This window comes from the organism of the source record quoted next, unplaced genomic scaffold (genome assembly GCF_019419815.1).
Source record: "Pyrus x bretschneideri cultivar Hongxiangsu unplaced genomic scaffold, Pyrus_bretschneideri_v1 Contig90, whole genome shotgun sequence".
In the NCBI taxonomy this organism is placed as follows: domain Eukaryota; kingdom Viridiplantae; phylum Streptophyta; class Magnoliopsida; order Rosales; family Rosaceae; genus Pyrus; species Pyrus x bretschneideri.
Genome location: NW_025999832.1, coordinates 954,453 through 981,996, shown reverse-complemented (window position 1 = coordinate 981,996; position 27,544 = coordinate 954,453). Strand labels below are relative to the sequence as shown.

The following is a 27,544-nucleotide window of genomic DNA, read 5'->3' as shown; positions in this document are numbered from 1 at the left end:
ACTGCCTTCATGTGCTACAACGAGGTAGTGCATGCTCGTATTGACTACACGAAGCTTGAAACTGCTTTTATTGGCTACAAAGAGTGGTGCCTACCAGCTTGGACAATCTCCAAATGCAAAGGGCTAAAAACTTAAAATTTAGCATGCATTTTTAACTATTCATCTACACGAATAGATTAAGATGGGGGGCACCTGAGATAATCTTCAGGTGTTCGTAAAATCTCCCGTATATATAGATACATGTGTGTATATATATATATATGTATGTATGTATGTATGTATGTATGTATATCGTAGTTCTATATCTACAACTACAAGGTATTCATTTGTAATTTACGACGGAAAAAACAAAAAGCAGAAATAACAAAAATCCACCCCATTTACTTGACGCATTTAGGGAAATGAACTAGGACCAATACCCTCTCATTTTTCCCCATTCCTTTTTTCATTATTTTCCTTCATATCCAATCGTCTGAATTCATTAAAATCAAACACAAACAAGAGTCGAACACTGCATATCCCAATAAGTCACTGTACCTTGACGAGACTTGTAGGATGATATTGAGAAGCAAGAATAATCCTACGATCAGTCATGCTTGCACGGTTTTATGCCAGCTTAGGACGCTTATTTTCTGACAAGGGAAATGGCTTGAGTCACTCGACTTTATGCATACGAGACTGGAATCAATCTTCCACCTGGGGCAATATACGACTTGTCATCTATTTAACCATCTTACATCCATAATCTGCACTCACCCTCGTGTTAGTGTGTAGGTAATGTCCGTGTATCTTCATCCATGTGTCCCCAAACTCAGAGAAGTTCATAAACAGAGCAGAGCAATGAGAATTATCGCACCGCTGAACCAGATTACTGCAAGTGGCATAAAAAGTCATCGAAGCCATGTCTGTCTCATGATCTGCAAACTCACAGTACAAAAATTAGGCGATTGGATCCTCGAAATATTCAATAGGTAGAGGATTATATAAGATGGTATCAAGACATGAAAAATTGCTATCTGTCATTAGCTCAGGAATTATGTTATCATTTACTAGCATCCTTGAAAGATGGTAATGAGACTCACCAATTTATTGTCTTTGCTCCAATATTTTATCAACTACCGGAAATGTGGGAACTATATCCACGGGGACTGTTGAATAAGAAGAGTATCCAAGATAACTCTAATGATCCCAAGAAGAAGAAAATAGAGCACACTCTTAAAGAAAGCTCACAAAACAAACTAATTAGCAAAGCTTTTCTTATTTAGCTCTAGGCTTTGTTTTTCCTTGGATGATATACAATGCTTGGGGACTTGGGTATTTATAGCAAACCAAATGAAAGCTACACCACACACTTACTTCACCTACAACATCCACCTACTTCACCTACAACCTCCACTTACTTCACCAACCTCACACACTTACTTCACCTACAACATCCACCTACTTCACCTACAACCTCCACTTACTTCACCAACCTCACACACTTACTTCACCTACAAATGACATTGATTCTCAACACTCCCCCTCAATGTCAGCTCTCATTCTTTGCACTGTGCTGAGTAAACAGCGAAAAATTTCGAGCTTGCCTGTACTCAAACTTTTTGTGAACAAGTCCGCAACTTGATCATTCGTCTTGACCTGTCTGGACGACGCTTTATCTTGTAAACCCACTTGCAGGATATGGGTTTCACATCTCTTGACTTTGGCACGAGATCCCAAGTCTGATTTTGCTGAAGTGCATCAAGCTCTTCTTTCATAGCTGTCATCCACTCAGAACTCTGCGATGCTTCTTCGAACGTCTCAGGTTCTGTTGCAGTTGTTTCTTCAATTATGGCTGCATTGGCGTATTTGGGATTTGGCCTTAGTGTTCTTGTTGACCTTCGGAGTTGAGATTGTGGAGTTGATTCTTCCGTTTCACTCGGCCCACCTTCGTTTGGTTGTTGATACATGCCAGTTTGCCAAGGATTCTGAGTCACTCTCTGTTTGACATCATCGTCATTTGGATCTCCTGATTCATCTGAACTTGGTTGGAGTTGGATAGTATGCTCCCCCATCTTCTGTTGCAGCTTTTCTCCAAATTCTCTAGAGTCTGGTAGCACCTCCTTCTCTGATGACCACCAAGAAGACGCTTCATCAAACACCACATCTCGTGAAGTGTAGCACCTTCCACTTGTTGGATCACAACATTTCCACCCTTTTCTCTGGCTGTCGTATCCCACAAAGATACATCTAACAGCTTTCTTGTCAAATTTGCTCCGTAAATGATCAGGAACAAATACATAACATACACAACCAAATACTCGAAAATAGCTAACTGTAGGTTTCATGTTCCACAGATTCTCAAAGGGAGAAACAAATCCTAACCTTGGTTGAGGAAGTCTGTTGGTCACAAAGGCTGCAGTCCTCATTGCTTCAGCCCAAAACTTTCCCGGTACGTTCTTTGCATGTAGCATACTTCGACAGACTTCTGCAAGATGCCGGTTCTTTCTTTCAGCTACACCATTTTGTTGTGGTGTGTTGGCACAAGTGTACTGATGACGTATTCGACATTCCCTTAGGTATTGAGAGAACTCACTTGAGCTATATTCTCCCCCGTTATCTGTGCGCAGGCAACGGATCTTCTTTCCCACTTCTCCTTCGGCTGACTCTCTGAACTCTTTAAACTTTGAGAATGTGTCAGATTTTTCTTTCATAAAGAAGACCCACACATACCTTGAGAAGTCATCAATGAATGTTACCATGTACCGCATACCACCAACGGACGGTTGCTTAACTGGTCCGAACACATCAGAGTGAACTAACTCTAATGGTTCTTTTGCTTTAAACTTCGATTCCTCATATGGAAATTGGTGTGCTTTACCATACTGGCATCCTGCACATACTGTGTCTGTTCGCACGTCCAGTTGAGGAAGCCCCTTAAGCATCGACTTTTTCACCATCACACTTAGCTTGGAATAGCTAACGTGACCTAACCGCATGTGCCATAGATCTGATGTCTCATTTTTCCTTGTCTTGTCTACATATGCACATTCTGCTGACATTACGTAGACTGACTCCAATCGTCGCCCCTCCATTGTTGGTGTTTCTGAGATTTTGAGGTCACGATACACCTTCACATCTCGTGGACCGAACAAGACATGGTGGCCCGATGATGTCAATTGAGCCACAGATAGCAAATTTTTCTTCATTCCTGGGACATGATAAACATCTTGAAGTGGCACCTGGTTAGAATTATGTCGAGGCTTAACTATTGTCTTACCGATGTGAGCTATCGGTAACCTTGAGTTGTCGGCTGTCACCACCACACGACCTCCCTTGTATTCAGATAGATTTTGCAGCTTCTGTTTATCACCCGTCATATGATTTGAGCAGCCCGAATCTACGATCCAATCATTTTTGTAGTCAATGCGTTCTGGTGTTGTTACCGTGAGGGCTAATTCTTCTTCTTCCTCCGTAGCAAATAATGCTTCAGCATCCCAGCCATCTTCACTATTCTCCTTCGAACTGAAAGTAGCAGTATTACTTTCAACAGGCTCTTTCTTGGTCCAACAATCTTTCGCCATGTGGCCCATCTTCCCGCAGTTGTAACACTAGCCACTAAACTTTTTACTATTACCGCGATTCTTCCAAGCTCCCCCTGGACGAGAGCCTCCATTTTCTTGGTGACTTTGCACCTTTTCTCCATCCCTTTTTAGATCCACTACCAGTGTACCGCTTGAAGGTGCCTTTGCTTTTGTTGGTGTAGAGCGCTTCCTCTTCACTCTTCAGTGAGACTCCTCCCATTTGCTTGGCCATAGCTTCTTGACTTGCAAGCAAATTTTCAAACTCAACAAGCGATGGTTGTGTCGGCCATCCTTGTATAGCGGCAATGAACCCTCGATATTCGGGTCTCAAACCATGGATAATTATTCTCTTCATCCTGGTTTCCCCAATAGGAGCTGTTGGATCTAATTCTGAAATTTCGCGGCATATCGACTTCACCTTGTGAAAGTATTGGGCAATCGTCATGTCGCGTTGTACCATCGATAGCAGCTCATTCTCGAGAAGTTGCAATTTTGTATCGTTCCTCTTCGAAAAGAGTGTAACAAAAGTGTCTCATGCTTCCTTTGGTGTTTTAGCATCCCGAATGTGCTCCAACATTTCTTCTTCTATTGTGGTCTTTAAGGCAAACATTGATTTGCCTGCTTTAATTTTCCACTTCCGCAAGACGCCGTTAGCATCTTCCGCTGCCGGTTGTGTAACTTCACTACCACCGACAACTTCCCACAAGTCTTGACCTTGAAGGTAAGACTCTATACACGTTGCCCACGTGTTATAGTTTTGGTTGTTGAGCTTCTTGATTCCTTCAACAACTTGAAGATCACCCATCGTATCGGCAAGACTTTGACTACACCGAACAAGCTTGAGTGACTACCGTGCAGAGTAATACACTACTCTCGACACAAAGAAGCTCCCTCTCAAGGTTTGTGATAACCCCAGCAATAATCTCAAGAAATCTTTTCTGATGTGGAAGATCAGTCAAAACTGCAACCACAGAGCATACTAGAATTTCAAGAGACTTTACAACCAATGCTCTACCAAGAACGATCCCTGACCGACTTGGCTCTGATACCAATTGTTGAATAAGAAGAGTATCCAAGATAACTCTAATGATCCCAAGAAGAAGAAAATAGAGCACACTCTTAAAGAAAGCTCACAAAACAAACTAATTAGCAAAGCTTTTCTTATTTAGCTCTAGGCTTTGTTTTTCCTTGGATGATATACAATGCTTGGGGACTTGGGTATTTATAGCAAACCAAATGAAAGCTACACCACACACTTACTTCACCTACAACATCCACCTACTTCACCTACAACCTCCACTTACTTCACCAACCTCACACACTTACTTCACCTACAACATCCACCTACTTCACCTACAACCTCCACTTACTTCACCAACCTCACACACTTACTTCACCTACAAATGACATTGATTCTCAACAGGGACCTAAGCAAATACGAACACGTTAGTAACTACACGACACGTTGCCATATGATGCACAGAATCTTAGGGCATCTTTTTGGATTACAGATTTCAATTTAGATTTTCCATTATACGGGATTTTCCTACTAGTAAAAAGAAAAGTAGGGAGCCAAAAACAAACTACATAATGCAAATCCCTGAATTTTTATCAAAGTGAAAATGCAGCTTAATAAATACGAAATGTCAACTTGATCAATGAAAACTGGGAATATGTCTTCTAGAGATTTCTGTCTAATGCACGCAATTTGCAAATATCAGCTTAATAATATGCATACAAGTGCCTGAACTCTTCATATTTGATCAATTTTATCGAAATATATTTTTGTACCTGAATTTTCTCTAATTTTTGCAAAGCAACTTTTAATGGGTCTGTCAGTATGCCGTGTTTCTGAAGCAGTACATTTGCAGCCTCTTTGTCACCTTTTGCTTGTATGGTGAGTATCGCCCGACTCAGGGTCTCAACTGCACCTTCAACCTTTTACCAAAACAAAGGAGTAGTTATATACATAGCCTTGAAGCGTCACCTTGGGGGCAAAAGGAGGAAATTTAGAAATTGAGAAGTAATACCTTGGTAAAGTCAACAGAAAATGTTTCATCAGGATTCAAAATAAAGGCTCCTTCCACATACAACCAGTTAAATTGCAAAGCTTGTCCTTTTCTGCAATTATAAAGTATTAAGATACTTTGGAGGCCATACATGCTGGATGGTTACTATAGCAATGCCCGCTGACAAGCGAAAAAGTGGACTAGAGAAAGATTATTACTAGCTTACCCATGAGCTTCTTCAAGACCAAACCGTACTGAGCGGAAGCATCCAGCAAGAAAATAAACATACATAGACTTCAATAAACTCTTTGGGAGTAAGTCCTGGAACCAGCAAGAAAAGAGACATGGAACTTCATTTAGTATAAGCACTAGAACACTGCTTTATGCCACTATTATATGAATACCAGTGTCAATAGCACAACTTACAAGAAACAAAATTTCATTAATAATTATTAAAAGACAGGTAAAACATACTCGATCGATCAACAAGAGGTCCAGCATCATCTCGATGATAACATAATTAAAACAAATGAAAGATGCAAATGTGTAAACAAAAAAAAAAGTGTAAACCAAACTATCCCACTAATGAGATAAAGTGAAGGAAAGCAATCTAAACCAAATAAATAGCCACTCACCTTGTCGATTAGGAACTTCAATGCCCAAAGGCCAACTATATCAGCTTTTGCTTCTTCCAGAGCTAAGTGGAGTTCTTGCAATTCCTTTGTTATGAGATGAAAGGGACACATGGAAAATCAGATTTGACATTAAGAAAACAGTGCACACTTGATGCACTTAACCTTAAAAAAATTCCTTCTTTTTTATTGCTTTTTCTTAAACTGTTTAAAATGACATTAAAGGTATACCAAGAAGCACAAGAACTTCGAATATAATCTTCAATAAGACTGGCTGTAAAATATAGATGTTTTAAGCAAACTAAATTTAGGCAACCAAATAGGATTTTGCAAGGAAAAAAGTTTCAAAGATGCTGAAAGCCAGATACCTGTTCTAGTTATCAACTGGACTTCAACAAAGTGTTGCAGTAATCTCAAATATGTTTAGGTTCTATCTGTAGTAAGATAGAGTTATGAAATCAACCTCAAATTTCAATGTTCATTGACCAGCAACAATTACTATCAAATTGACGATCAAAGTTTATCAAACTTTCTGTTCTGCTAGATATCTTGAACCTTATTTTGAAGAATTGTTTAGTTTACTATTAGCAGCGATGCAATTCACAAAGGTTGTCAAACTAATATATAGTGAACAAGTAAATTAGATAACTTATACTGATGTCACTGACCAATCTCACTGTTGACTTTCTACCATCTGGAAGTGTTATGCCATGAGGTCCAATCCCATGGCAGCACTCATGGCAAATTGTGTGAGTGAAGAAAGATTCAAAATCTACAAGTTCCTGTTGTTCCCTTGTAATACAAACATCAGCTATAGGCTGAAGAATGTGCTTGAACCTGATTTAGCATAGGTAGTTCTGACATTATGAACGGATCAAAATTTGGAAAAGCAATAATGGATATTAATCTGAGGGAAGGAGAGTTTTACTTAGCCTCTGAGATATTCTTAAGCATGACCATTGATGTTCCTCGATCTTTTACTATATGCTCGTCATTTGGTAGATTAAATGCAGCAGTTTGAGGACCCTTGACATCCTAAGGTAAAACTTGGAAGTTGTCAATGTCACTTCATCAACTGGATCAATTTGCAATATATTGTTAAACATAGGTCAAGAAGACTCTAACCCCCATGGACTGACCTTATAACTAAGAAGAAAACTATTTTAGTCAACCCAATCCACTACTAACTTGTGATTGGTATGTCAAACTGAAACCTAAATATGAGAATTATACATTTTCATTTTCTACCCTCCAAACACTATTTTTCATTGACTATTTTCTTCAACAGTAGAGGGTTAGAAGCAGGGAAAACTATAATCCCGGTCATTGTGCCTGTGATGAAAAAATTGCATGTTGCCATAAAATAGAACATCTTGAAAGATTCTCCAGAGTTCCAAAACTTACTCCTGCATTATAAATAAGATCGATGACTCGAATAGGAGCAGATATCACATCTCTAGACTTGTAGACATTATCCAGTGGCAGATTTTGTTCCAAAACCTTATAAAAATAAGGTAACGGATAATTAGAAGGAATAACAAAGTTGTCAGGATCATTTATTTATTTGGTAAGATATTGCATCTCTGGTAGAAAACGTTTGCACAACAGTACCTGCAAATTGTCACCAAAAAGTTTTACTTGAGCAGTTGCTTTGTCATCTCGAACTCCAATAAATGCTTCAAAAGTAGCCTGAAATAAAAGTTGGTTCAATAACATCTAAAGGCAGAAAATTTAGTACCATGCTACATCACTTAAATTCCCAAATAGGTTCTTTTAGAAAACAAATGTCCATGACTCCATATGCAAGAAAATGAAAATTATAAAAACTTTAAGAAACAGAAGAAATTTAAATCAATACAATTGTATTTGCATTATATCCATTTGATCACATTTCAAAATACAAAGTGATAAATGCAGAAGCTCAAAACACAAGGGTGGTCCATATAAAAAACACCTTGTATCCAAAAAGAGCATCTTCATATGTTTCATATGGCCCAATAGTAACATCCAGCTTAGAGTCCTACAACAGAAGAGTAGATAAAAACAAAGGCTGGTTCAACAGTTTATGCTCTGAAGAATTTACAGACAATAAGCAAATAACAAGAGGAAAACAAGAAAGCTTCCATTCTTTCACTGTCTCATCTGCTTGAGACTATGGTACAGGTTGTTGCGAGAAACATGGTTGAGTTTGGTGGTGGGAAAAAGCTACAGTTCTGTAAAGTTGTAGTCTGTTGGCAATTTTTTGGGTCATTTAAGTGGGAAAGAATGGTTGAACATTTGAATGCAAGTGTGGGGTGGAAATGTATTTCTAGTGGATAGAGCCAACATTTTCTGTTAGTACCTCCAGTGGACAGCTGGTTTTGCATAATATATTGCCGTTTACATTATATTAAAAAAGAAAATTGTGGTCATTGCTGAAAAAAAATAATTGTCAACAGGCTATAAAATAGGGAATTCCATTTCATATGAAGTAACACCACTTACATCCAGGCAATGCAACTTCAGAAAACAAGATATTGTAGTTAAATTACATTGAAATCAATACATGACGGTCCTATGTAAGCTAAAACCAATAATAAGACCATATTATGTTAAAGAATTAAGCTGATTGATAGCAACTTCGACATTAATAAACTAGCTGATGAAAATAATTGTTTATAGGAATGAATAACTAAGAACCAACACCATATAACTGAAATACCGAGCAGATTCATGATTGTAAATGGTATATTAAATACTCTACTAACCAACTCCATCCAAGCTATATCCGAGTCATAGTAGTCATTTGAAAGGAAAGCATCGGCCTTACTGTGAAAAAATCTCTTCAAACTTCATAGAGAACAAAAGATTAAGTTAACATTTGTACAAAGATAATATTTAGCACAACCACTGTCAACTTTTGTAGTTGTAATTTTTTCTAACATCAGTAATTACTACACTCTCACTCTAATTTAACGTTAAGAACTTTTGGATGATGAGTTAATGAGTTTAAGTAATGAGGTTTCACTGATAAAAAAAAAAAAAAAAAGAAGAAGAAAGAACTGTGCTTTACGAGGTACAACGACATATACAAATGACAGATCCCTTCAAGGCGCATTTGTCCCTTGGTATTTCATTATGATATACCGCTGGATACTAGTAATAAAAGAAGCCACACATACAAAAATATTAAGGGATAGCTGACATCAAGGGACATAAAAAAGCCATATATCACATAAAATACCAAGGAAGTTTTACTAGACTCTTGTGTGACGTATTTATATTTGTTACATTGTAAAGCTTGAAACCTCGGTATTTAAACACACATTAGCTTAGAAATTGCATAAACAATCCTTACCCTCAGAATCAGTAATGAAACAGCTTAAGAAAAGAAAGTCTTCAATCTCATACCTAGGGGAACTGGCCAAGTCACCAGCTTTATGCAATAAGTCAGCTGCTTGTGTGAGGAAAGCATTATACTCTTGGGAGAAGGGAACACTATATAGATCGTGAGTGGAAGTCACTGAATGTTTTGTGCTTCCATCCGTACTTCCATACAAGGAAGAATCCAGGCTTGATTCGCTCTGTCTTTTAATAACTGTGAAAAAGCTTGTTGCAGCTTGTTTTTGGTCCTCTGTTAGACTTTTCTTCCACAATTCAAATTCCTAAACCAAAAGAAACTCTTTTGTCTTCACAAATGCAAAAAAATCTTTCCTAAAATACAATGAGCTCCTGTTATATACCACTTTGTCCATGTCGGGCGGATAGAAGTTTGCACCAGGAGGTTTCAGCACAGGAAATGCAACTTTGTATTCAAGTCCCTTCCACCCAGTAACCGGTCTTGTTGCTTCAGGAAGCAACTTTATAGCCGAATCTGCAGTTGTCAAAAATGCCTCATTTTCATCAAGGGATGACCTGTTGATAGAAAATGAAAATATTTGTATTTTCATTGATTTAAGGGAAACAGAGATTTTACAGAAAGGGAAAAGCAAATTAAAAAGAGGATGAACAAGATGATTATCCGTACAAAACAAACAAAACTAGCAAGCAACCAACACTCGATGCACAACTTGGGTCCAGACAAGATGAACCACATCACACTAAAGTGGAAATGCCACATTTAGTTTTAACAGGAAAGCCACATTCAGAACAAAACAAAAGTAAAGCAACCCAATTTTTCACATAACCAGAAAATTTAAATGCCACGCAGAATATTGCCACTGAATCAATTTTACCACAGCTAAAGGCCCATTTGTGGACGTTTACTCAAGTAGAATCTTCCAAAATTACACGAGCATACCCACGCAAAGACACACACAACATGGTATATATGCACGTAAAAATGTCATGTGCATACAGCTGAAAGAGCCCTGAGTTAAAAAAATACATACCATGGACTCTTATCAATTACATAGTACATCCATTTCAACTTGTCCAACTGTGATGCATCCGCATGCTCCTTCAACCATTCCCTTAGAACTGGGTTACTGTACCAAACCTAAATGTAATAATAGAAAAATGGAATGGAAAAAAATCAGAGATGGTCACTGCAAGATTGATTAAGGATTGAAAAAAAACAAAAGAAGGAAAAGAAAAAAGGTGCATGACAAACTAGCTGCAAAACATGGAAATTAGAAGATATTTTTGTATAGCTTCCCAACGGGCTCATTTAGTGCATTTTTACTTTCATATGAAAATAGCTAATTATTGTGCAAAATATATTCCAAAATGAGTACGCAGATGCACACTGCTGTTGATAGTCAGATGTACCATGCAGCAGCATCACCAGATCATGGTTTTCATGCATATCAACGATCATTATGCATCAGAGATTCAGAATAGCCTAACAGCACAAATACATAGGTCGGAATGGTTGCATAATTATCTAACAATGCATGTATTTCTGTATGAGCCTATACAACCTGAAGGTAAAAGATTTGATCTACAATTGCTGCAGCCATAAGTAGTAACACCAGAGCCTCCCTGTCTGCCTCTGTAAGACCTGTTAACTGAAACAATGAAACAAAATATGCTGAACTTAACTTCAAGGACCCAACCAACTAAAAGAAAAAAGGAAGGACACCTGCTAACCACAAAATATGGGAAAGGGAGGAGGAACTTCAACATCAAAAGTGTCTAATATCCTATATTCTAGACATGAAGCTCAAATAGAAATATGACAAAACAAATTGCACCATCTGCTTAAAAATATGTAATAATATTGTTCAGTGTTCACCTTTCAGACAAGAAAGCTTATTGCACTTTTAATCAACTTTGAACTTGGTTTGCATAGTTTGCATGTACTGGTTGTACAAGTTACAGAAAATGGAAAGAATGGTACTCAGCCTATGAAATGCTCACCAAGGAAGCATTAAATTGTATCCCCAGAATATTGGATGGGCTAACAAACACAACAACCACAAGGTTCATAAAGAGCTCAATGCCTTTGAAAGCCCTTGCATACCTTTTCTACCATATGCACACCAAATAATACCTATAGAATTCACATGTCACATTACCCATACACGGTGCAACAAAAACGCCCAAAGCAGATTTTGGCCGAAGCAAATTAATCCCGATCACTAAAACTAAAGAAGGCAACTTAGGATGAAGCAAAAACTTATGAACATTCAGCCTTTCCAACTTCAGACAAAAACTTATAATCGTTGTACCATGACTGAATAGTCTAAATCAAAATAAGTTGAGAAGAAAAAAGATTAAACTAAAGAAATAATTTACTAAAATTATAACAGATGTAAGAACTGATTAAAGGGCGCTAACCTCCGCACAGAGGGAAACAGGAGCATAACGTTTGAGTTGCTTTTGTAGTGATAAGTTTCGATCTATGGTGTTCTCCTTGTACCTTTATCAAATTTAATATGAAATAACAGGTATAAGAAAGTGGTGAATATCCAAGAAATTTGACCTGATAAGAATATATGGCATATGTCTTTCTGTCTTCACAATTATAAACATATTGATCTACTATTAAGGTTTTTCCTGCCAACCAAAGCATAGAATAAAATTGTGTTGCCATGGCGGCACAAGAACATTCATTTATGAAGCTGGCGAGGAACAATAAAAAGAAAAAAATTAATATAAATTCTCCTTTTTGTCAAAGAAAAAGTTAGATCTTGACTTTCAAATTTTGAAAGTATAAAAAACACAATAAAAGTTTTAAGAAAGAAAATTTATTGGAGATGCAACTAATCCAGTCTACATGTATCAAGGACTCACTAATCACAAGTAAATTTGCTCCTTGGCCAGCTTACCTCCGTGCAATTATGTCAAAGAGCTGACCATATTGCCCATTTACGTCACAAGGGACGTACTTAGGGTCGTCTTTAGCAAGTAAGCTTCTATAGTCCTCATAAGAAATATATTTAACAGCAGAGACTTCAGTTTCCTGTCATTAAACAGAAAAGCAATATGTTCTTCAGATACACATGAAAATTTCTGTGAATACATATGTACATTGCAACCAATACCAAAATCATCTTCATAGTTTACTACTTTTCAACCCTAGTCTTTGAACTATTTCTAGGAATGGTCAATAATTCTTATGGCCATACTTCCTGCCTTAAAGAGAATATAACTGACAGATCTTCCCAGAGAAGTCAATGTATTGATAATACATGAATGTAACTTAATACAAAAGCAAAAGCAGAATCCCAAATGATTGGAATTGCAACTTGATATGCATCCCCCTTCTCACCTGAAGAGTAAATGCTTCGAGAGGGATTGGATCCACAGTAGTCACCAAATATACATCATTGAATTCATTGTTAATGAATTTTCCATCATTTGTCACACTGCATTCAAAATGTAATGCAATGTAAGTGATCATATTAATATACAATGTCTTCTATTAATCTGATTTCCATATACTTTTGCGACACTTCTACAACCTGTCAAATTTGTTCGCCTTCTTTTATTAATACCTTTTACTTTAACATGTCTTTCTTTAGTTATAAACTTATATATGCATCTAGTGGTCTATGTTGTTTATGCCATACCACCTACGCCTGCTTCATGGATCTAGCCACTCGGTTTACATTTTGTTGTAAACAGATTGATTTTTAAATCTGCTTTCTAGTCACACCAATCATCCATCTTTAAATGCCCATTTTTATCCTGCATGGATGCAATGCACTTGTTTTGTCCCGTAAAAAACAGTTGGCCTATGGACAGAGATATTCACTGATGCTGGATGGAATGAAACTGGAATCCTATATGAGATACCTTCAACTGCTTAAGACCTCCACAACTCCAACAACTTCACAAGTATAACACCTCACCTTCCAGAACTAACTCTTGATTACAATAACAATGAAGATGGCTAGCAATATTTTCAAGAAAAACTAGTTTATAATAAAATATGTTAGATAAAGAAATATCCAACACAGAATAAAGGAATTGACCTACTAACCACTCTTGAAGAAAAACGAATAGCATTTCAAATGCATCCTTTGGAAGTACTATACCCAGCTCTTCTTGAAGCTCCCTCCTGAAACATAACATTATTATGTTTTAGCGACCACAGTTCAGAATGCACTAAGTTGTCACAACAAAAAGAAAAATCAATAAATAGGCATGACTGTCTCGTACAAAGGTGGAGGTGGCACAGTAACTCGCTGAAATGAGGAAGAAAATATTTCAATTCAGAAATAGGTACTTTATGAAATTGGCAGTTCTGTATAAACCCCTAAAGGCGCTTGATTAAACAAGGGAAGACCTTGTTTTTGGTGGGTGGGGGGGGGGGGTGGTGGGGGTGGTTGGTGGAGGGCGGAGGGCGGTGGGCGGAGGGCGGTGGGGTGCTCAAATGACATTTTAACTAAATTGGTTATTATCTCATCTGTACATGCCTTTTAAAATGCAAATATATTATCAAACAAAAGTTCATAAAGTGCGATGGATCTAAGTACAAACTATATATCTGTTAAAAATAGGGGCAGTGAAACTAGCTACCGAGCTGTTATAAGTGACGAATCACCAGCGGATATGTGTCCAGCACTTTGAGATATCCCACAATCCGGCCCATGAATCTTTGCAGTCGGCACGCCGTTGGATAAGCAGTTCTTGTGTACTCTCAGCAAAAATCCACACATGAACAGCTCGATGGTAATCCCCGTCTCGATGAACATCTCCCCTACATGGGCATGAATAACATTCATTATACCACAACATACACAGTTGAACCTAAGGATTCAGAACTAATGGGTTATCAGCACAAAATTCTTAAAAATCAGAAACAGAACATTTACATACATACATATTTAAAAAAGGGAAAAATAGTGTTTGAATTTATCAAAACTAATCAACTGATTTGCTTAATTTACTTGATAATAGTAATTGATTGACTTAGTTTGCTTAACCCATATCATTTCCTTTTCTTTATACAATATATTCTGTTTGTTTCCCAGAAATTACAAGAAAATAATGAACACTATAAATAAAATAAAATATCTTTGCTTGATTATGCTTGGTTTGGGTTTGGGTTAGGGTTAGGAGCTTGCCTGGGCTTGGAAATGCCGGTCTTCTGACCGGTTTTGGTGAGGACGTCAAAGTACTCTTCTTGTGTAGTAGGAGGAGCATCACCTTCCGCCACCGGCATTGCTACTGTCAGTCAGTCCGATTAACCCCCACCCCACGAGCCACGAGAGTTTATTTGATTCTGATTTCTCAGTTGATTTGTCTCCACCCACACTCTCTTTGTTCGCAACAAGGCCGAGTATGCGTGCGTTGACAGCAATGGAAGCAACGGTCCTGAGTTAATTAAGTCGTGCACGTACTACGGTTTAATGGAATAAATTGGTTAACCAGACCAGTGCCCCAGTGGAAGGGATAAATTCCAGTCCCTTATTCTACAAAGTATGTTTTTAGTTCGATTTATATCGCTGGTAGTTAGAGGAGACTAGAATGTTTGTGTGAGTGTTTGCGGTTTTCGGAAAAGGGGACTGTTACGATGAAGTTACCAACTGCTTTTTATTAATAAAATAAAAATAAAGAATAAATTGATTATCAACTTGGCATTTACCTGTTTCGAATTTAAGATATTTCACTTGTAATTTATAATTAAGAAGAAATACCACTAGGTTGTATATGACCCGTATATTACTAAGTGGCAACATAAATTCATTAAAAAATACCAATGTCTTTCCCTACTGAAAGATTCAAAGTTGTTCTTCTAGGAGTACTCGTGTGTTATTCAACTCTTAAAATGGGAAGGAAATTGTCATGTTTAATGTATTTAAAGATTTATTTTTAAGAAAAAAAATATAGAAATCTAATTTGGATAGAGCAACTTCGAATCTTACATTATGAAGGAAATTGATACTTTTTTTTTTTTTTTCTAAAACAAATAATTTAGGGACTTTATGTGACATCCCACATCGTCCAGGGGAGTGATCCTTATATGGATATCCCATCTCTACCTAACACGAGGCCTTTTGGGAGCTCACTGGCTTCGAGTTCCGTAGGAACTCCGAAGTTAAGCGAGTAGGGGGCTAGAGCAATCCCATGATAGGTGACCTACTGGGAAGTTGCTCGTGAGTTCCCAAAAACAAAACCGTGAGGGAATGGTAAGCCCAAAGCGCACAATATCGTGCTACGGTAGTGGAGTCGGGCCCGGGAAGTGGTGCCGCTCGGGCCGGGATGTGACAATTTGGTATCAAAGCCTAACCCTGGTCGTGGTGTGCCGACGAGGACGTCGGGCTCCTAAGGGGGGTGGATTGTGACATCCCACATCGTCTAGGGGAGTGATCCTTAAATATATATTCTCATCCCTACCTAGCACGAGGCCTTTTGGGAGCTCACTGGCTTCGGGTTCCGTAAGAACTCCGAAGTTAAGCGAGAAAAGGGCTAGAGCAATCCCATGATGGGTGACCCACTGGGAAGTTGTTCGTGAGTTCCCAAAAACAAAACCGTGAGGGAATGGTAAGCCCAAAGCGGACAATATCGTGCTACGGTAGTGGAGTCGGGTCCGGGAAGTGGTGCCGCTCGGGCCGGGATGTGACAATTTGGTATCAGAGCCTAACTCTGGCCGTGGTGTGCCGACGAGGACGTCGGGCTCCTAAGGGGGGTGGATTGTGACATCCCACATCGCCCAAGGGAGTGATCATTAAATGTATATTCCCATCCTTACTTAGCACGAGGCCTTTTGGGAGCTCACTGGTTTCGGGTTCCATGGGAACTCCGAAGTTAAGCGAGTAGCGCGCGAGAGCAATCCCATGATGGGTGACCCACTGGGAAGTTGCTCGTGAGTTCCCAAAAATAAAACCGTGAGGGAATGGTAAGCCCAAAGCGGACAATATCGTACTACGGTGGTGGAGTCGGGGCCGGGAAGTGATCCGCCTCGGGCCGGGATGTGACAATTTGGTATCAGAGCTTAACCTTGGTCGTGGTGTGCCGACGAGGACGTCGGGCCCCTAAGGGGGGTGGATTGTGACATCCCACATCGTCTAGGGGAATGATCCTTAAATATATATTCTCATCCCTACCTAGCACGAGGCCTTTTGGGAGCTCACTGGCTTCGGGTTCCGTAGGAACTCCGAAGTTAAGCCAGAAAGGGGCTAGAGCAATCCCATGATGGGTGACCCACTGGGAAGTTGCTCGTGAGTTCCCAAAAACAAAACCGTGAGGGAATGGTAAGCCCAAAGCGGACAATATCGTGCTACGGTAGTGGAGTTGGGCCCGGGAAGTGGTGCCGCTTGGGCCGGGATGTGACACTTTATTTTTATTTAGGTAATGATTCAGAAATGAAATTGCCAGATACATCAATTTTTTTTTTTTGGCCAATACTAATACATCAGTTGGATACAGTCCTAGAGCGTATGTCTTCAGAGTCAAACCAAAAGATCAATTCTATAAAGTTTCATTCATTTTGGAGATTATTCAATGGAGAATTTTATTCAGACTCATTTATCATCTTTATACACTTAACTTATTATTATTTTTCTTAAAATTCCAAATATGCCCAATAATTCTCTCTTTACACCCAAATTGAAAAAGAAAAATAAAAATAAAAATTCCAGCACTAGAAACCTCTGGCCACCCATGTTTTGAAATCCCACCACCCTCAATTTCTACCCTCCCCCGCCACCACCTTCCTTACCACCCACAATGAAAACCCTAAAATTCTCAACCATCACCACGCCTCTTCCAATCTTTCACGCAATCCTTCTAACAGTCCGAATTCTCTGAAGTAGCTAACCATTCGAATCTAACGCTGTAGTAGAAGTAGGATTGGAAGTTGAAAATTGTTAAGTTCAAAACTTCAAATCATGTGGCAACAATGGCAAAGCTACTAAGAGGCAGAGAGGGGCGGCCGCCCCTCCTCTCACCGAAAAACAAGGCCAGAAGTATTGATTTGCTATGTTGCCGCCCCTCTGGTCGGTCGGAAAACCTGCAATTCTATGAGGAGTCCATGCTTACAGCACAGGTTGCGTACAGGCTTTTTTTTTTTTTCAAAATAGTCAGGCCAAAGAAAGGAGGAATGGAAGCTGCATTTTGTAGCTTTTGAAATGGTGCTTCTGGTTCAGTTCCAACAAAGAAGAAGAGAGAGGAAGAAGAAAGACTTTATCTCCCCCATCCTACCCCACGTGCCCCTTCAAATCACCCAATTTGTTTTATTTTTTTATAACTATTGTCCAATGCATGTGCACCACCTAGCTTGCTAGTTAGGTGTGGTGAATTATTTTGAGTGTTTTGATTTTTAATTGTTAATTTGCTCACTTTTCTAAGGTTTTAAACCCATGTGTTCGAAACTGTTATATATCTTAAAATTTACTATAAAATCACACAAGCTTTAAAAAATATTTTTTAAAGTACTACAAACTCATAATCATTCCAATTTTTATTTCTTACCATCAAATTCAACAAAATAATAAAGAAAATATATCAAATATTTTTATACATTATGTTTTATAATCAATATTTTTAGATACTATATACTATATAATAAATAGACTCTTATTCATAAAATATTATAATAAATTTATTTAAATGTCTAGCCGCCAAAATCCTTGCCTAAGCGTTAGGCCATGTCTGCTGCCCAACTAGTGCTTAGCGTCCTTTAGAACTTTGCTTATTATATACTTATGTAATGGAACTTTACAACAAGAAACAATGCTTAAATCCTCCTTCAAATCTTTCGGGCAGCCCAAGTCCTCGTTTGAATATTTCAGTTAGTCCAAATCATTCTTTGAATATTTTGGGTAGTCTACATAATTTTTTTGCAAACCTTGGACTTAGACCTCAAATGGGTGTCCCCATTTTATTGGAACCTTTTACCCTTTTAAATTTCACCCCTTCCCCCGACAATTCATGGCTTCGCCATTGTGTGGTAATCCTAAAACAGAATAAACATTACAACTAATTCGCAATATACAAAATTATAGTCATCGATCATTGAACACGATATGATAAGAAAAAGGATTAATCAACTAATCCCAATAAAACCCAAAAATAGTTTGCGTTCATAGCTGGATTTAGTTTGCATTGGAAAAGAGAGTTCAAACACTTTAGGTGGAGTTTTTCACTGATAGTTTGGTTCCAATGATTATGCATTTGCCCGCAAGGTATTAGGTATCGATACCAACGTAAGTAAGGGTCTACGCTGAAGCAGTTCTTGCATTTTGCATGGAAGAACTTAATGAGTTCTGACAATCCAAGTATACATTGTTGTGGACACACTACTAGTTTCAAGTCCCTCAACATTCTTCACTTGCGACAAGTTAAGTGAGTGATGGCTGAGATCTTTAGGGTTTTAATTATGGGTGGTAGAGGAGGTGGAGGTGGGGTCGGGGAAGAGTAGAAATTGGGGGTGGTTGGGCTATGGAGAGATAGGATGGGTAGAATTTTCTAGTGCTAAACTTTATATATATTTTTTTTTGTTTTTTTATTTTGGGTGTAGAAAGAGAATTGTTGAACACATTCGAAATTTTTTTATAAATGGGTCTGAATAAAATTTCTCTTATTCATTCAACTATGATAAAAAAGTGATGCACCAATTTCTTTGATTTTTATGAACCAATTTCTAGAATTGTTCTTTAGATGGGAAAGGCCATTTTCACCACATATTTTGGCCCCTGTGGGTAGTAGGTCTATTAATAGCGGGGAAGGGAACGGGTTTGGGAATGTTTTCGGTTATTGTGTTCGAAGCGAGGTGGAGATGGTGTTTTGTGGACTTGAATGAAGCACTTTTTGATAATTGAAGCTAGAAAAAAGAGTTGAGCGTTGGAACGAGTGTATAACAAGAATTCTTGGAATTCCTTGGGGATTTATGATTGGTGCTGAGCTAACTATAGTGCAAAGTCGTATCTCTTTGGTTAATAAGATCCAAAAGGTTTATAGATCCCAGGGGGTGCAGATCCATAATAGACATATAGAAATTATTGTACGTCAAATAACATCAAAAGTGTTGGTTTCAGAAGATGGAATGTCTAATGTTTTTTCACCCGGAGAACTAATTGGATTGCTGCGAGCTGAACGAACGGGGCGCGCTTTGGAAGAAGCAATTTGTTACCGAGCCATATTATTAGGAATAACGAAAGCATCTCTAAATACTCAAAGTTTCATATCCGAAGCGAGTTTTCAAGAAACTGCTCGAGTTTTAGCAAAAGCCGCTCTCCGGGGTCGTATCGATTGGTTGAAAGGTTTGAAAGAGAACGTTGTTCTAGGGGGGATGATACCTGTTGGTACCGGATTCAAAGGATTAGTGCACCGTTCAAGGCAACATAACAACATTCCTTTGGAAACCAAAAAGAAGAATTTATTCGAGGGGGAAATGAGAGATATTTTGTTCCACCACAGAGAATTTTTTGATTTTTGCATTTAAAAGAATTTACATGATACATCAGAACAATCATTTTTAGGATTCCTAAGAGTTAATTTATCCTTTATGGGATTTAATGATTCGAAAGAGAGAATTCATCCTTTTACGGTCATTTGATTTGGTAATAGTAATAAAGATACTAACGAATGGAAAGAAATGAACGGTTTGGATCTGTATCAACGGCCAATTTCCGTTAGAAGAGAAGGTTCCATGGGAACAATTATTTATTTCTATTTTCAGGGTACTTCATCTCATTTTTTTTTAAGAAAAAAAAAAAAAAGAGAAGAAAAGAAGTGTGGGGAGAAATGACAAGAAGATATTGGAACATCAATTTGGAAGAGATGATGGAAGCAGGAGTTCATTTTGGTCATGGTACTCGGAAATGGAATCCTAGAATGGCACCTTATATCTCTGCAAAGCGTAAAGGCATTCATATTATAAATCTTACTAGAACTGCTCGGTTTTTATCAGAAGCTTGTGATTTAGTTTTTGATGCAGCAAGTAGGGGAAAACAATTCTTAATTGTTGGTACCAAAAATAAAGCAGCTGATTCAGTAGCACGGGCTGCAATAAAGGCTCGGTGTCATTATGTTAATAAAAAATGGCTCGGTGGTATGTTAACGAATTGGTATACTACAGAAACGAGACTTCATAAGTTCAGGGACTTGAGAACAGAACAAAAGACGGGGAGACTCAACCGTCTTCCGAAAAGGGATGCGGCTGTGTTGAAGAGACAATTATTTCACTTGCAAACATATCTCGGCGGAATTAAATATATGACGGGGTTACCCGATATTGTAATAATCGTTGATCAGCAAGAAGAATATACGGCTCTTCGAGAATGTATCACTTTGGGAATTCCAACGATTTGTTTAATCGATACAAATTGTGACCCGGATCTCGCAGATATTTCGATTCCAGCGAATGATGACGCTATAGCTTCATGCTTTCTTTCCTTTGAATGAAAATTAGATTAGAGCCTTAGAGTCTTAATTGAATATTTAATAAGAGTATTAATTTAATAAAACTTAATATATTTTTTTATGTGTGGTGATCAAGTAGTTATTTAATTTATAGGAATCAAAGTCAAAATCCGAAGAATGGATTTTGACTTTGGTAACATAAGATTGAATTGTAGAAAGAACCATCCGGATCGTTTTTTTATTGATATTCCTGGTTACTAATACTAACTAGGAAATCTCTATTAAACAAAAGAGTGAATTCTTTCAAAATAAAAGAGTGAATTCTTTCGCTTTCTTCCGTGGAATTAGTTAACAAGGTCTTGCATCTTTCTATATCTCCCGAAAATAATCCCCCACTAAGAATCCTTTTTGTTGGATCGTATTATAATGAATTCTTTGGGAGTTTTTAGGAAATACTTTAAAATTTTATTAAATTATGAAATTTATAAGACAAGAAAAGATAATAACTACTAATACGAATATAAAAAGGGTGGATTATCGTATATATATATTTCATGTAGAAACATGTAGAAAGATGAATTAGAAACATGTAGAAAGATGAATAGGTCCATTTATTTATATATTTATTGTATTTTATTAATTAATATATATATATTTCTTAAAACATATACTTATAGACTCCCTATCCCTATTAAGTATATATATACTCAGTTAGGTATACTTAGTATAATATAACAATTATATATGAATTATAAGATATCTTTATAACAATATAAGGTTCAAATATAAAACAATAAATATAACAATAAATAACAGGTACAAATATTAAATCGAGGTACCCATTCTATGATAACTCTCAACAGTCTCCCCTCCATTTTTGTGCCTTTAGTGGGCTTAGTATTTCCGGCAATTGCAATGGCTTCTTTATCTCTTTATGTTCAAAAAAACAAGATTTTTTAGATACAACAAGGACAAATCTTATATATATATATTTTTTTTTCAAGACTTACTTGGATCATAACACGGATATCTATTTAGTAAAATATGGTATAATATGCGGCTTCCTTCGGGCATAAGCTCTTATGTATGTGTAAGATCCTACATCACCTAGGGGTGAGGATCCTGTAAGCCTTATATGTATATTCCCATCTCTACCTAGTACGAGGCCTTTTAGGAGCTCAGTGGCTTCGGATTTCGTAGGAACTCCAAAGTTAAGCGAGTTCGAGCGAGAGCAATCCCAGGATGGGTGACCCACTGGGAAGTTCTCATGTGAGTTTCCAGAAACAAAATCGTGAGGGCGTGGTCGGGGCCCAAAGTGGACAATATCGTGCTACGGTGGAGTCGAGCTCGGGATGTGGTCGGGGCCCGAGCCGAGATGTTATAATTTGGTATCAGAGCCAATCCCTGGCCAGAAGTGTGCCGATGAGGACGTCGAGCCCCTAAGGGGGATAAATTGTAAGATCCCACATCACCCAGTGGTGAGGATCCTATAAGCCTTATATGTATATTCTCATCTCTACCTATTACGAGGCCTTTTAGGAGCTCATTGGCTTCGGGTTTCGTAGAAACTCCGAAATTAAGAAAGTCCGCGTGAGAGCAAATCCCATGATGGGTGACCCACTGGGAAGTTCTCGTGTGAGTTCCCAGAAACAAAACCGCTTTGGGCGCCACGGCCCTCACGGTTTTGTTTCTGGGAACTCACACGAGAACTTCCCAGTGGCTCTCGCGCGAACTCGCTTAACTTCGGAGTTCCTACGAAACCCGAAGCCATTGAGCTCCCAAAATGCCTCGTACTAGGTAGAGATAGGAATATACATATAAGGCTTACAAGATCCTCACCCTTAGGTGATGTGGGATCTTACAATCGCGGACAATATCGTGCTACGGTGGAGTCGAGCCCGGGATGTGGTGGGAGCCCGGGCCGGGATGTGACAGTATGTGTAAACATGATGAATGAATTATAACTATTTTCAAATAGATTGGGATCGAGGAGAATTTCTAAAATGTAAAGTCAATATATCTATGTGTATTAGGAAATCATATGAAAGTGATATTATTATTTTAGTTTGGATCTAAAAAATTTGATAAATTATCCTTAAGGGTTCACATCATAATAGTGCTGGTTGATGAGAGTTACTATGGAAAAATAAAAAAGTAATTTTTTTTTTTTGTTTTTTTTGTTATTCTCCCAATTCCAATAAAATGCAACTAGGTCTAGTTAGAGTATGAGTTGGCGATCAGAACGTATATGGGTAGAACTTATAGCGGGGTCTCGAAAAACAAGTAATTTCTGTTGGGCCTTTATTCTTTTTTTAGGTTCATTAGGGTTTTTATTGGTTGGAACGTCCAGTTATTTTGGTAGGAATTTTATATCTTTATTTCCCTCTCAGCAAATCATTTTTTTTCCACAAGGTATCGTGATGTCTTTCTATGGGATCGCAGGTCTTTTTATTAGCTCTTATTTGTGGTGCACAATTTCGTGGAATGTAGGTAGTGGTTATGATCGATTCGATATAAAAGAGGGCATAGTGTGTATTTTTCGTTGGGGATTTCCTGGAAAAAATCGTTGCATATTCCTTTGAGTCCTTATGAAAGACATTCAGTCCATCAGAATAGAAATTAAAGAGGGTATTTATGCTCGTCGTGTCCTTTATATGGAAATAAAAGGACAATGAGCCATTCCCTTGACTCGTACTGATAAGAATTTTACTCCATGAGAGATTGAGCAAAAAGCTGCTGAATTGACCAATTCACTTTACCCTTTATTTTGTCATTTTCGTTAAAACTCAAAGTTTTCAAGTATTTTTTCATTAATTTTCCCTTAATTTTTCTATATAGTCCAGATTTTCAATTCGAGAAAATATTTTTTTTATAACTTTTTGTAATGGGCCGGGGCGAGGAAGCCGTTCCCAACCGGAGAATCCCCGATCTGAAATTTTCGTATATAAAGGCAAGGATGAGGAAAAAATACTTAACAGGGATGGGGATGACAATGACATAACTTATGTATAATACTCTTTACAGTCATCCCCATTTTCAAATGATGCTAAAAAAAACCAAGCGTAAACTTTTTTTTTCTCCATTTACACACTACCAATTTTTTGTCCCTAAATTCTTGTTTAATTAACTCTTTCGAACTACCCAATTTAAAGAGCTGTTATTAGCGACAAAATGTACAAAAATCACACCCTCCTTATCCACTCTAGAGGAAAGAAAAAATCTACTCTCCCCACCCTCCATATCATCGGATAAGTACAATTAAACTGGATATGAATGATGTGCATTATTTGGTGGCATTAAAATGTATCGCATATCGGATATAGATTTTTAATTCATATCCAGAATATCTGAAACCAGATTCAAGCCAGCCCACCAAGCATGCTTAATTAAAAAATGTTACAAATCAATCTTTGATAGCATATAGAAGAATAAAAATAAATTATATAGACTAAATTGTAATTACACGTTTGAAAATTAAAAAAAAACATACAACCAAAAAAAATAAAAAATCTCAATGAGGGCACGGCAATTATATCAACGATCCTCAACTTCCAAGCCATACAAAACTCCTTGACAGCAATAAAAGTTTGAGTTGTAGTTTTGTTCCAATAAGCTAGTTTTGAAATACACATCCTTGAGCTTCATAAACGTTTGCAAAGTCAGCAGACTATCGGAGCCAGCCTGGTGACTCTTTCCGGCCACACGATCGACATTGAGTGCATTCGCCACTTTCTCGAGACCTCCATGAAGCCCTTGGCAAAACCTAATCATGTATTTGATGTCATACACTCTTTGTCCAAAGTACAAATCCATCATCCACATGAAACTCGTAATGTCGTGCGGCAACACCTCGTTTAGAATCTTGATCAAGAACCCGAAGTCATAAGCACTGTGGAATGTCACCCATGTCAAGTTGGATTCCCTGGAGATCAGACCGGAATTCCTCAACAGAGAAGAGAAGTAGGAAGCGCTAATACCATTTTGCTTGTTCTCCAAGAAATCGATTCCTTGCCTCTTAAGTAACTCGATTGAGTCCTTGTTTTGACAGTCGCGATCGATATCAAAGTCCCTGAAGTTGAACTCCCAAATGTAGCAGGTGTCAGTGCCCAAGTCCGGAAGGTTTCCATGGCGGTCGGAGAGCGTTAGACCTAATTGGATTATCTTGGTGGCGTTCACGTTTTCCCTCATGAGGTGGTATTTGGATGCAGGCGTCTGTGCAGGAATTTGGAAAACTGTCCCAGGAAATTCGGTGTCTAGAGAGACGAAAGTGTAGTGACGAATCAAGGCTGTAATCAGATGAAACTCGAATGCTGCGTTGTGCTGCCAAACCCGTCGAATCGCTACGCTCTTCATCTTTTTGGAACTTTTTTTGTCTGTCGTTATCGTCTTCTTTTTGTTCGTTGGTTTGTTCCTGGATGGACGTTGAATTAATGTTATGATCACCGAGATAATGCATGGCTTATATACACACACACAGAGTAATTAAGTTTCTTTCCAAGAACAACTAGGAAATATATGTTTTATAATATTTCTCGCTAACTGATCATCGACGAAAAGGTTAATTTACTTCAAATATTGGTTCCAGGTGAAAACACGAAACCCAGCTGAAAAGAGAACAAACGACAAGATGCAATAAGGAAAGATTTAATTTCCTAATTTCCAATTGTTCCCCAAACAAAAGACAAAAAACATAAATTTAATTGCCACATCAAAGTCGGTAACTTTGTTTCTCTCTCTCTCTCTTAGGTTTCTCTTTCATCGGTATCATAATCAAGAAAGACGGACGATCACAGAGTAACGGCGGAAAATAGATTCCTTATTGTTCACGAGCTGTGAATCATAGTGGACGTAAATACAATTCATGTTTGTCTTCAAATGAAACCTATAAGTTGTCAAAAAGTAAGGCAATTTCAAATGGGGCACATGATGAGGAATGGCTAAATCACAAACAGGCCTGTTGTTCAAATACAACTGTGAGAAATAAAATGGAACTTTGTGATTTGTTCATGGTTAGGGTTCTTGCAATTCCATATAAGGTAAATGCAAGTATATTTTCATCACTCTATTGAGAAAATATTTTAACCATGAGTAAACATGGAATTACTTGCACCTTGAACAATCATTTTTCCACGAAGGATCTTATGTCAACCCTATGATGATATAAGAACCAAAATGATGTTTTATGGACATGGCTCGATTTGGACAATCATCCACTTCTCGGATAAACTACGCATTAATGCTTTGTGAATAACGAGCATATACCATTTTATCACAAATACTAATGAGTTTATATATAAACACCTCAAAACTGGTATTTATATATAAAAGTGTTTAGGGTTTGAATTGCATGTTTATTCTTCTCTCTAGGAGGTAAATAAATAGTTGTACAATATCCCACATAACAGGAAATAAGAATCTCAATTATACAAGGAATAAATTATAGGATTACATTCCTAAATTAAATGGTTGACTCACATTGACACTCCCCCTCAAGTTGGTGTATAGATATCTCTTAAGCCCAATTTGTCAAGTGAGTCTTGAAACACCCTTGCTAAAACCGCATGAGTTAACTCATCTGTTAATTGTTCTTTAGACCTCACGTATGGAATATCAATCAATTTGAAATCTAAATTCTCTTTGATGAAGTGTCTATCTACCTCCACATGCTTTGTACGATCATGTTGAACAAGATTATTGGCTATTTCTCTCGCAGCTTGATTGTCGCGGTATAATAACATAGCTCCCTGGGGCTTGAACCCAATCTTAGTGAGAAGAATCCTGAGCCATAACAATTCAAAAATTCCATGTGCCATCCCTCTGTACTCTGCCTCGGCCGTGGATCTAGCCACTACATTTTGTTTCTTGCTTCTCCAAGTTACCAGATTTCCTGCTACGAATGTGAAGTAACCTGATGTGGAGCGACGATCAATAATGTTTCCCGCCCAATCAGCATCAGTATACCTCTTTACCTCCATATGTCCATGCTTCCTGAAGATCAGTCATCTACTTGGTACACCTTTCAGATAACTCAGTATACGCATCATTGCTGCCATGTGATCTTCACTAGGAACATGCATGAACTGACTTACAACGCTAATTGCATACGTAATATCCGGACGTGTAAGTGATAGGTAAATCAACCGTCCTACCAATCTCTGATATCTTTCTTTATTGGTTAGAACTTGATCCTAGTATATCGCCAGGTGATGATTCTGCACAATGGGAGTTTTAACTGGTTTACAAGCCAACATTCCAGCTTCAGAGAGAAGATCAAGAACATACTTCCGTTGAGACAAGTAAATACCATCACAAGAACGAGCAACTTCAATGCCCAAGAAGTATTTTAAGCCTTCTAGATCCTTCATCTCAAATTCTGATGAAAGATACCTCTGCAACCTTTTTATCTCTTCTGTGTCATCACCAGTAAATACCATATCATCCACATAGATAATTAACAAAGTAACTTTACCTTCCATGTGTTTGATGAACAGGGTATGGTCTGCATTTCCCTGTTTATAACAGTACTTTTTCATTGCTTTAGTGAACCTTCCAAACCATGCTAGGTGATTGTTTAAGTCCGTAGAGAGCCTTTCGAAGTCTACAT

The 27,544-nt window shown here is 37.9% G+C and overlaps 2 protein-coding genes across 2 annotated transcripts; both read right to left on the bottom strand.

Annotated features, from left to right (window-relative positions):
• Positions 1–407: 407 nt before the first annotated feature.
• LOC103955095 (nudix hydrolase 3) lies at positions 408–15,048 on the bottom strand. Its single transcript, XM_048576742.1, is given in 22 exon segments — positions 408–917; positions 5,355–5,501; positions 5,594–5,684; positions 5,799–5,893; positions 6,208–6,291; positions 6,873–7,041; positions 7,133–7,239; positions 7,609–7,704; positions 7,816–7,893; positions 8,159–8,224; positions 8,952–9,033; positions 9,595–9,848; positions 9,927–10,098; positions 10,575–10,681; positions 11,106–11,192; positions 11,965–12,046; positions 12,456–12,589; positions 12,899–12,995; positions 13,613–13,690; positions 14,152–14,198; positions 14,200–14,332; positions 14,700–15,048. Coding segments are annotated over 22 exon segments (2,331 nt in total). The 5' UTR covers positions 14,798–15,048; the 3' UTR covers positions 408–890.
• An 8,949-nt stretch (positions 15,049–23,997) lies between these two features.
• LOC103955142 (probable CCR4-associated factor 1 homolog 11) lies at positions 23,998–25,293 on the bottom strand. Its single transcript, XM_009367016.2, has one exon. It carries the CDS (start codon positions 25,291–25,293, stop codon positions 24,475–24,477), a length of 819 nt encoding a protein of 272 aa, XP_009365291.2. The 3' UTR covers positions 23,998–24,474.
• Positions 25,294–27,544: the final 2,251 nt, after the last annotated feature.

Excerpts from the sequence above, each read along its gene's own strand:
- LOC103955142 (XM_009367016.2), bottom strand. The coding sequence starts at position 25,293 with ATGAAGAGCGTAGCGATTCGACGGGTTTGGCAGCACAACGCAGCATTC.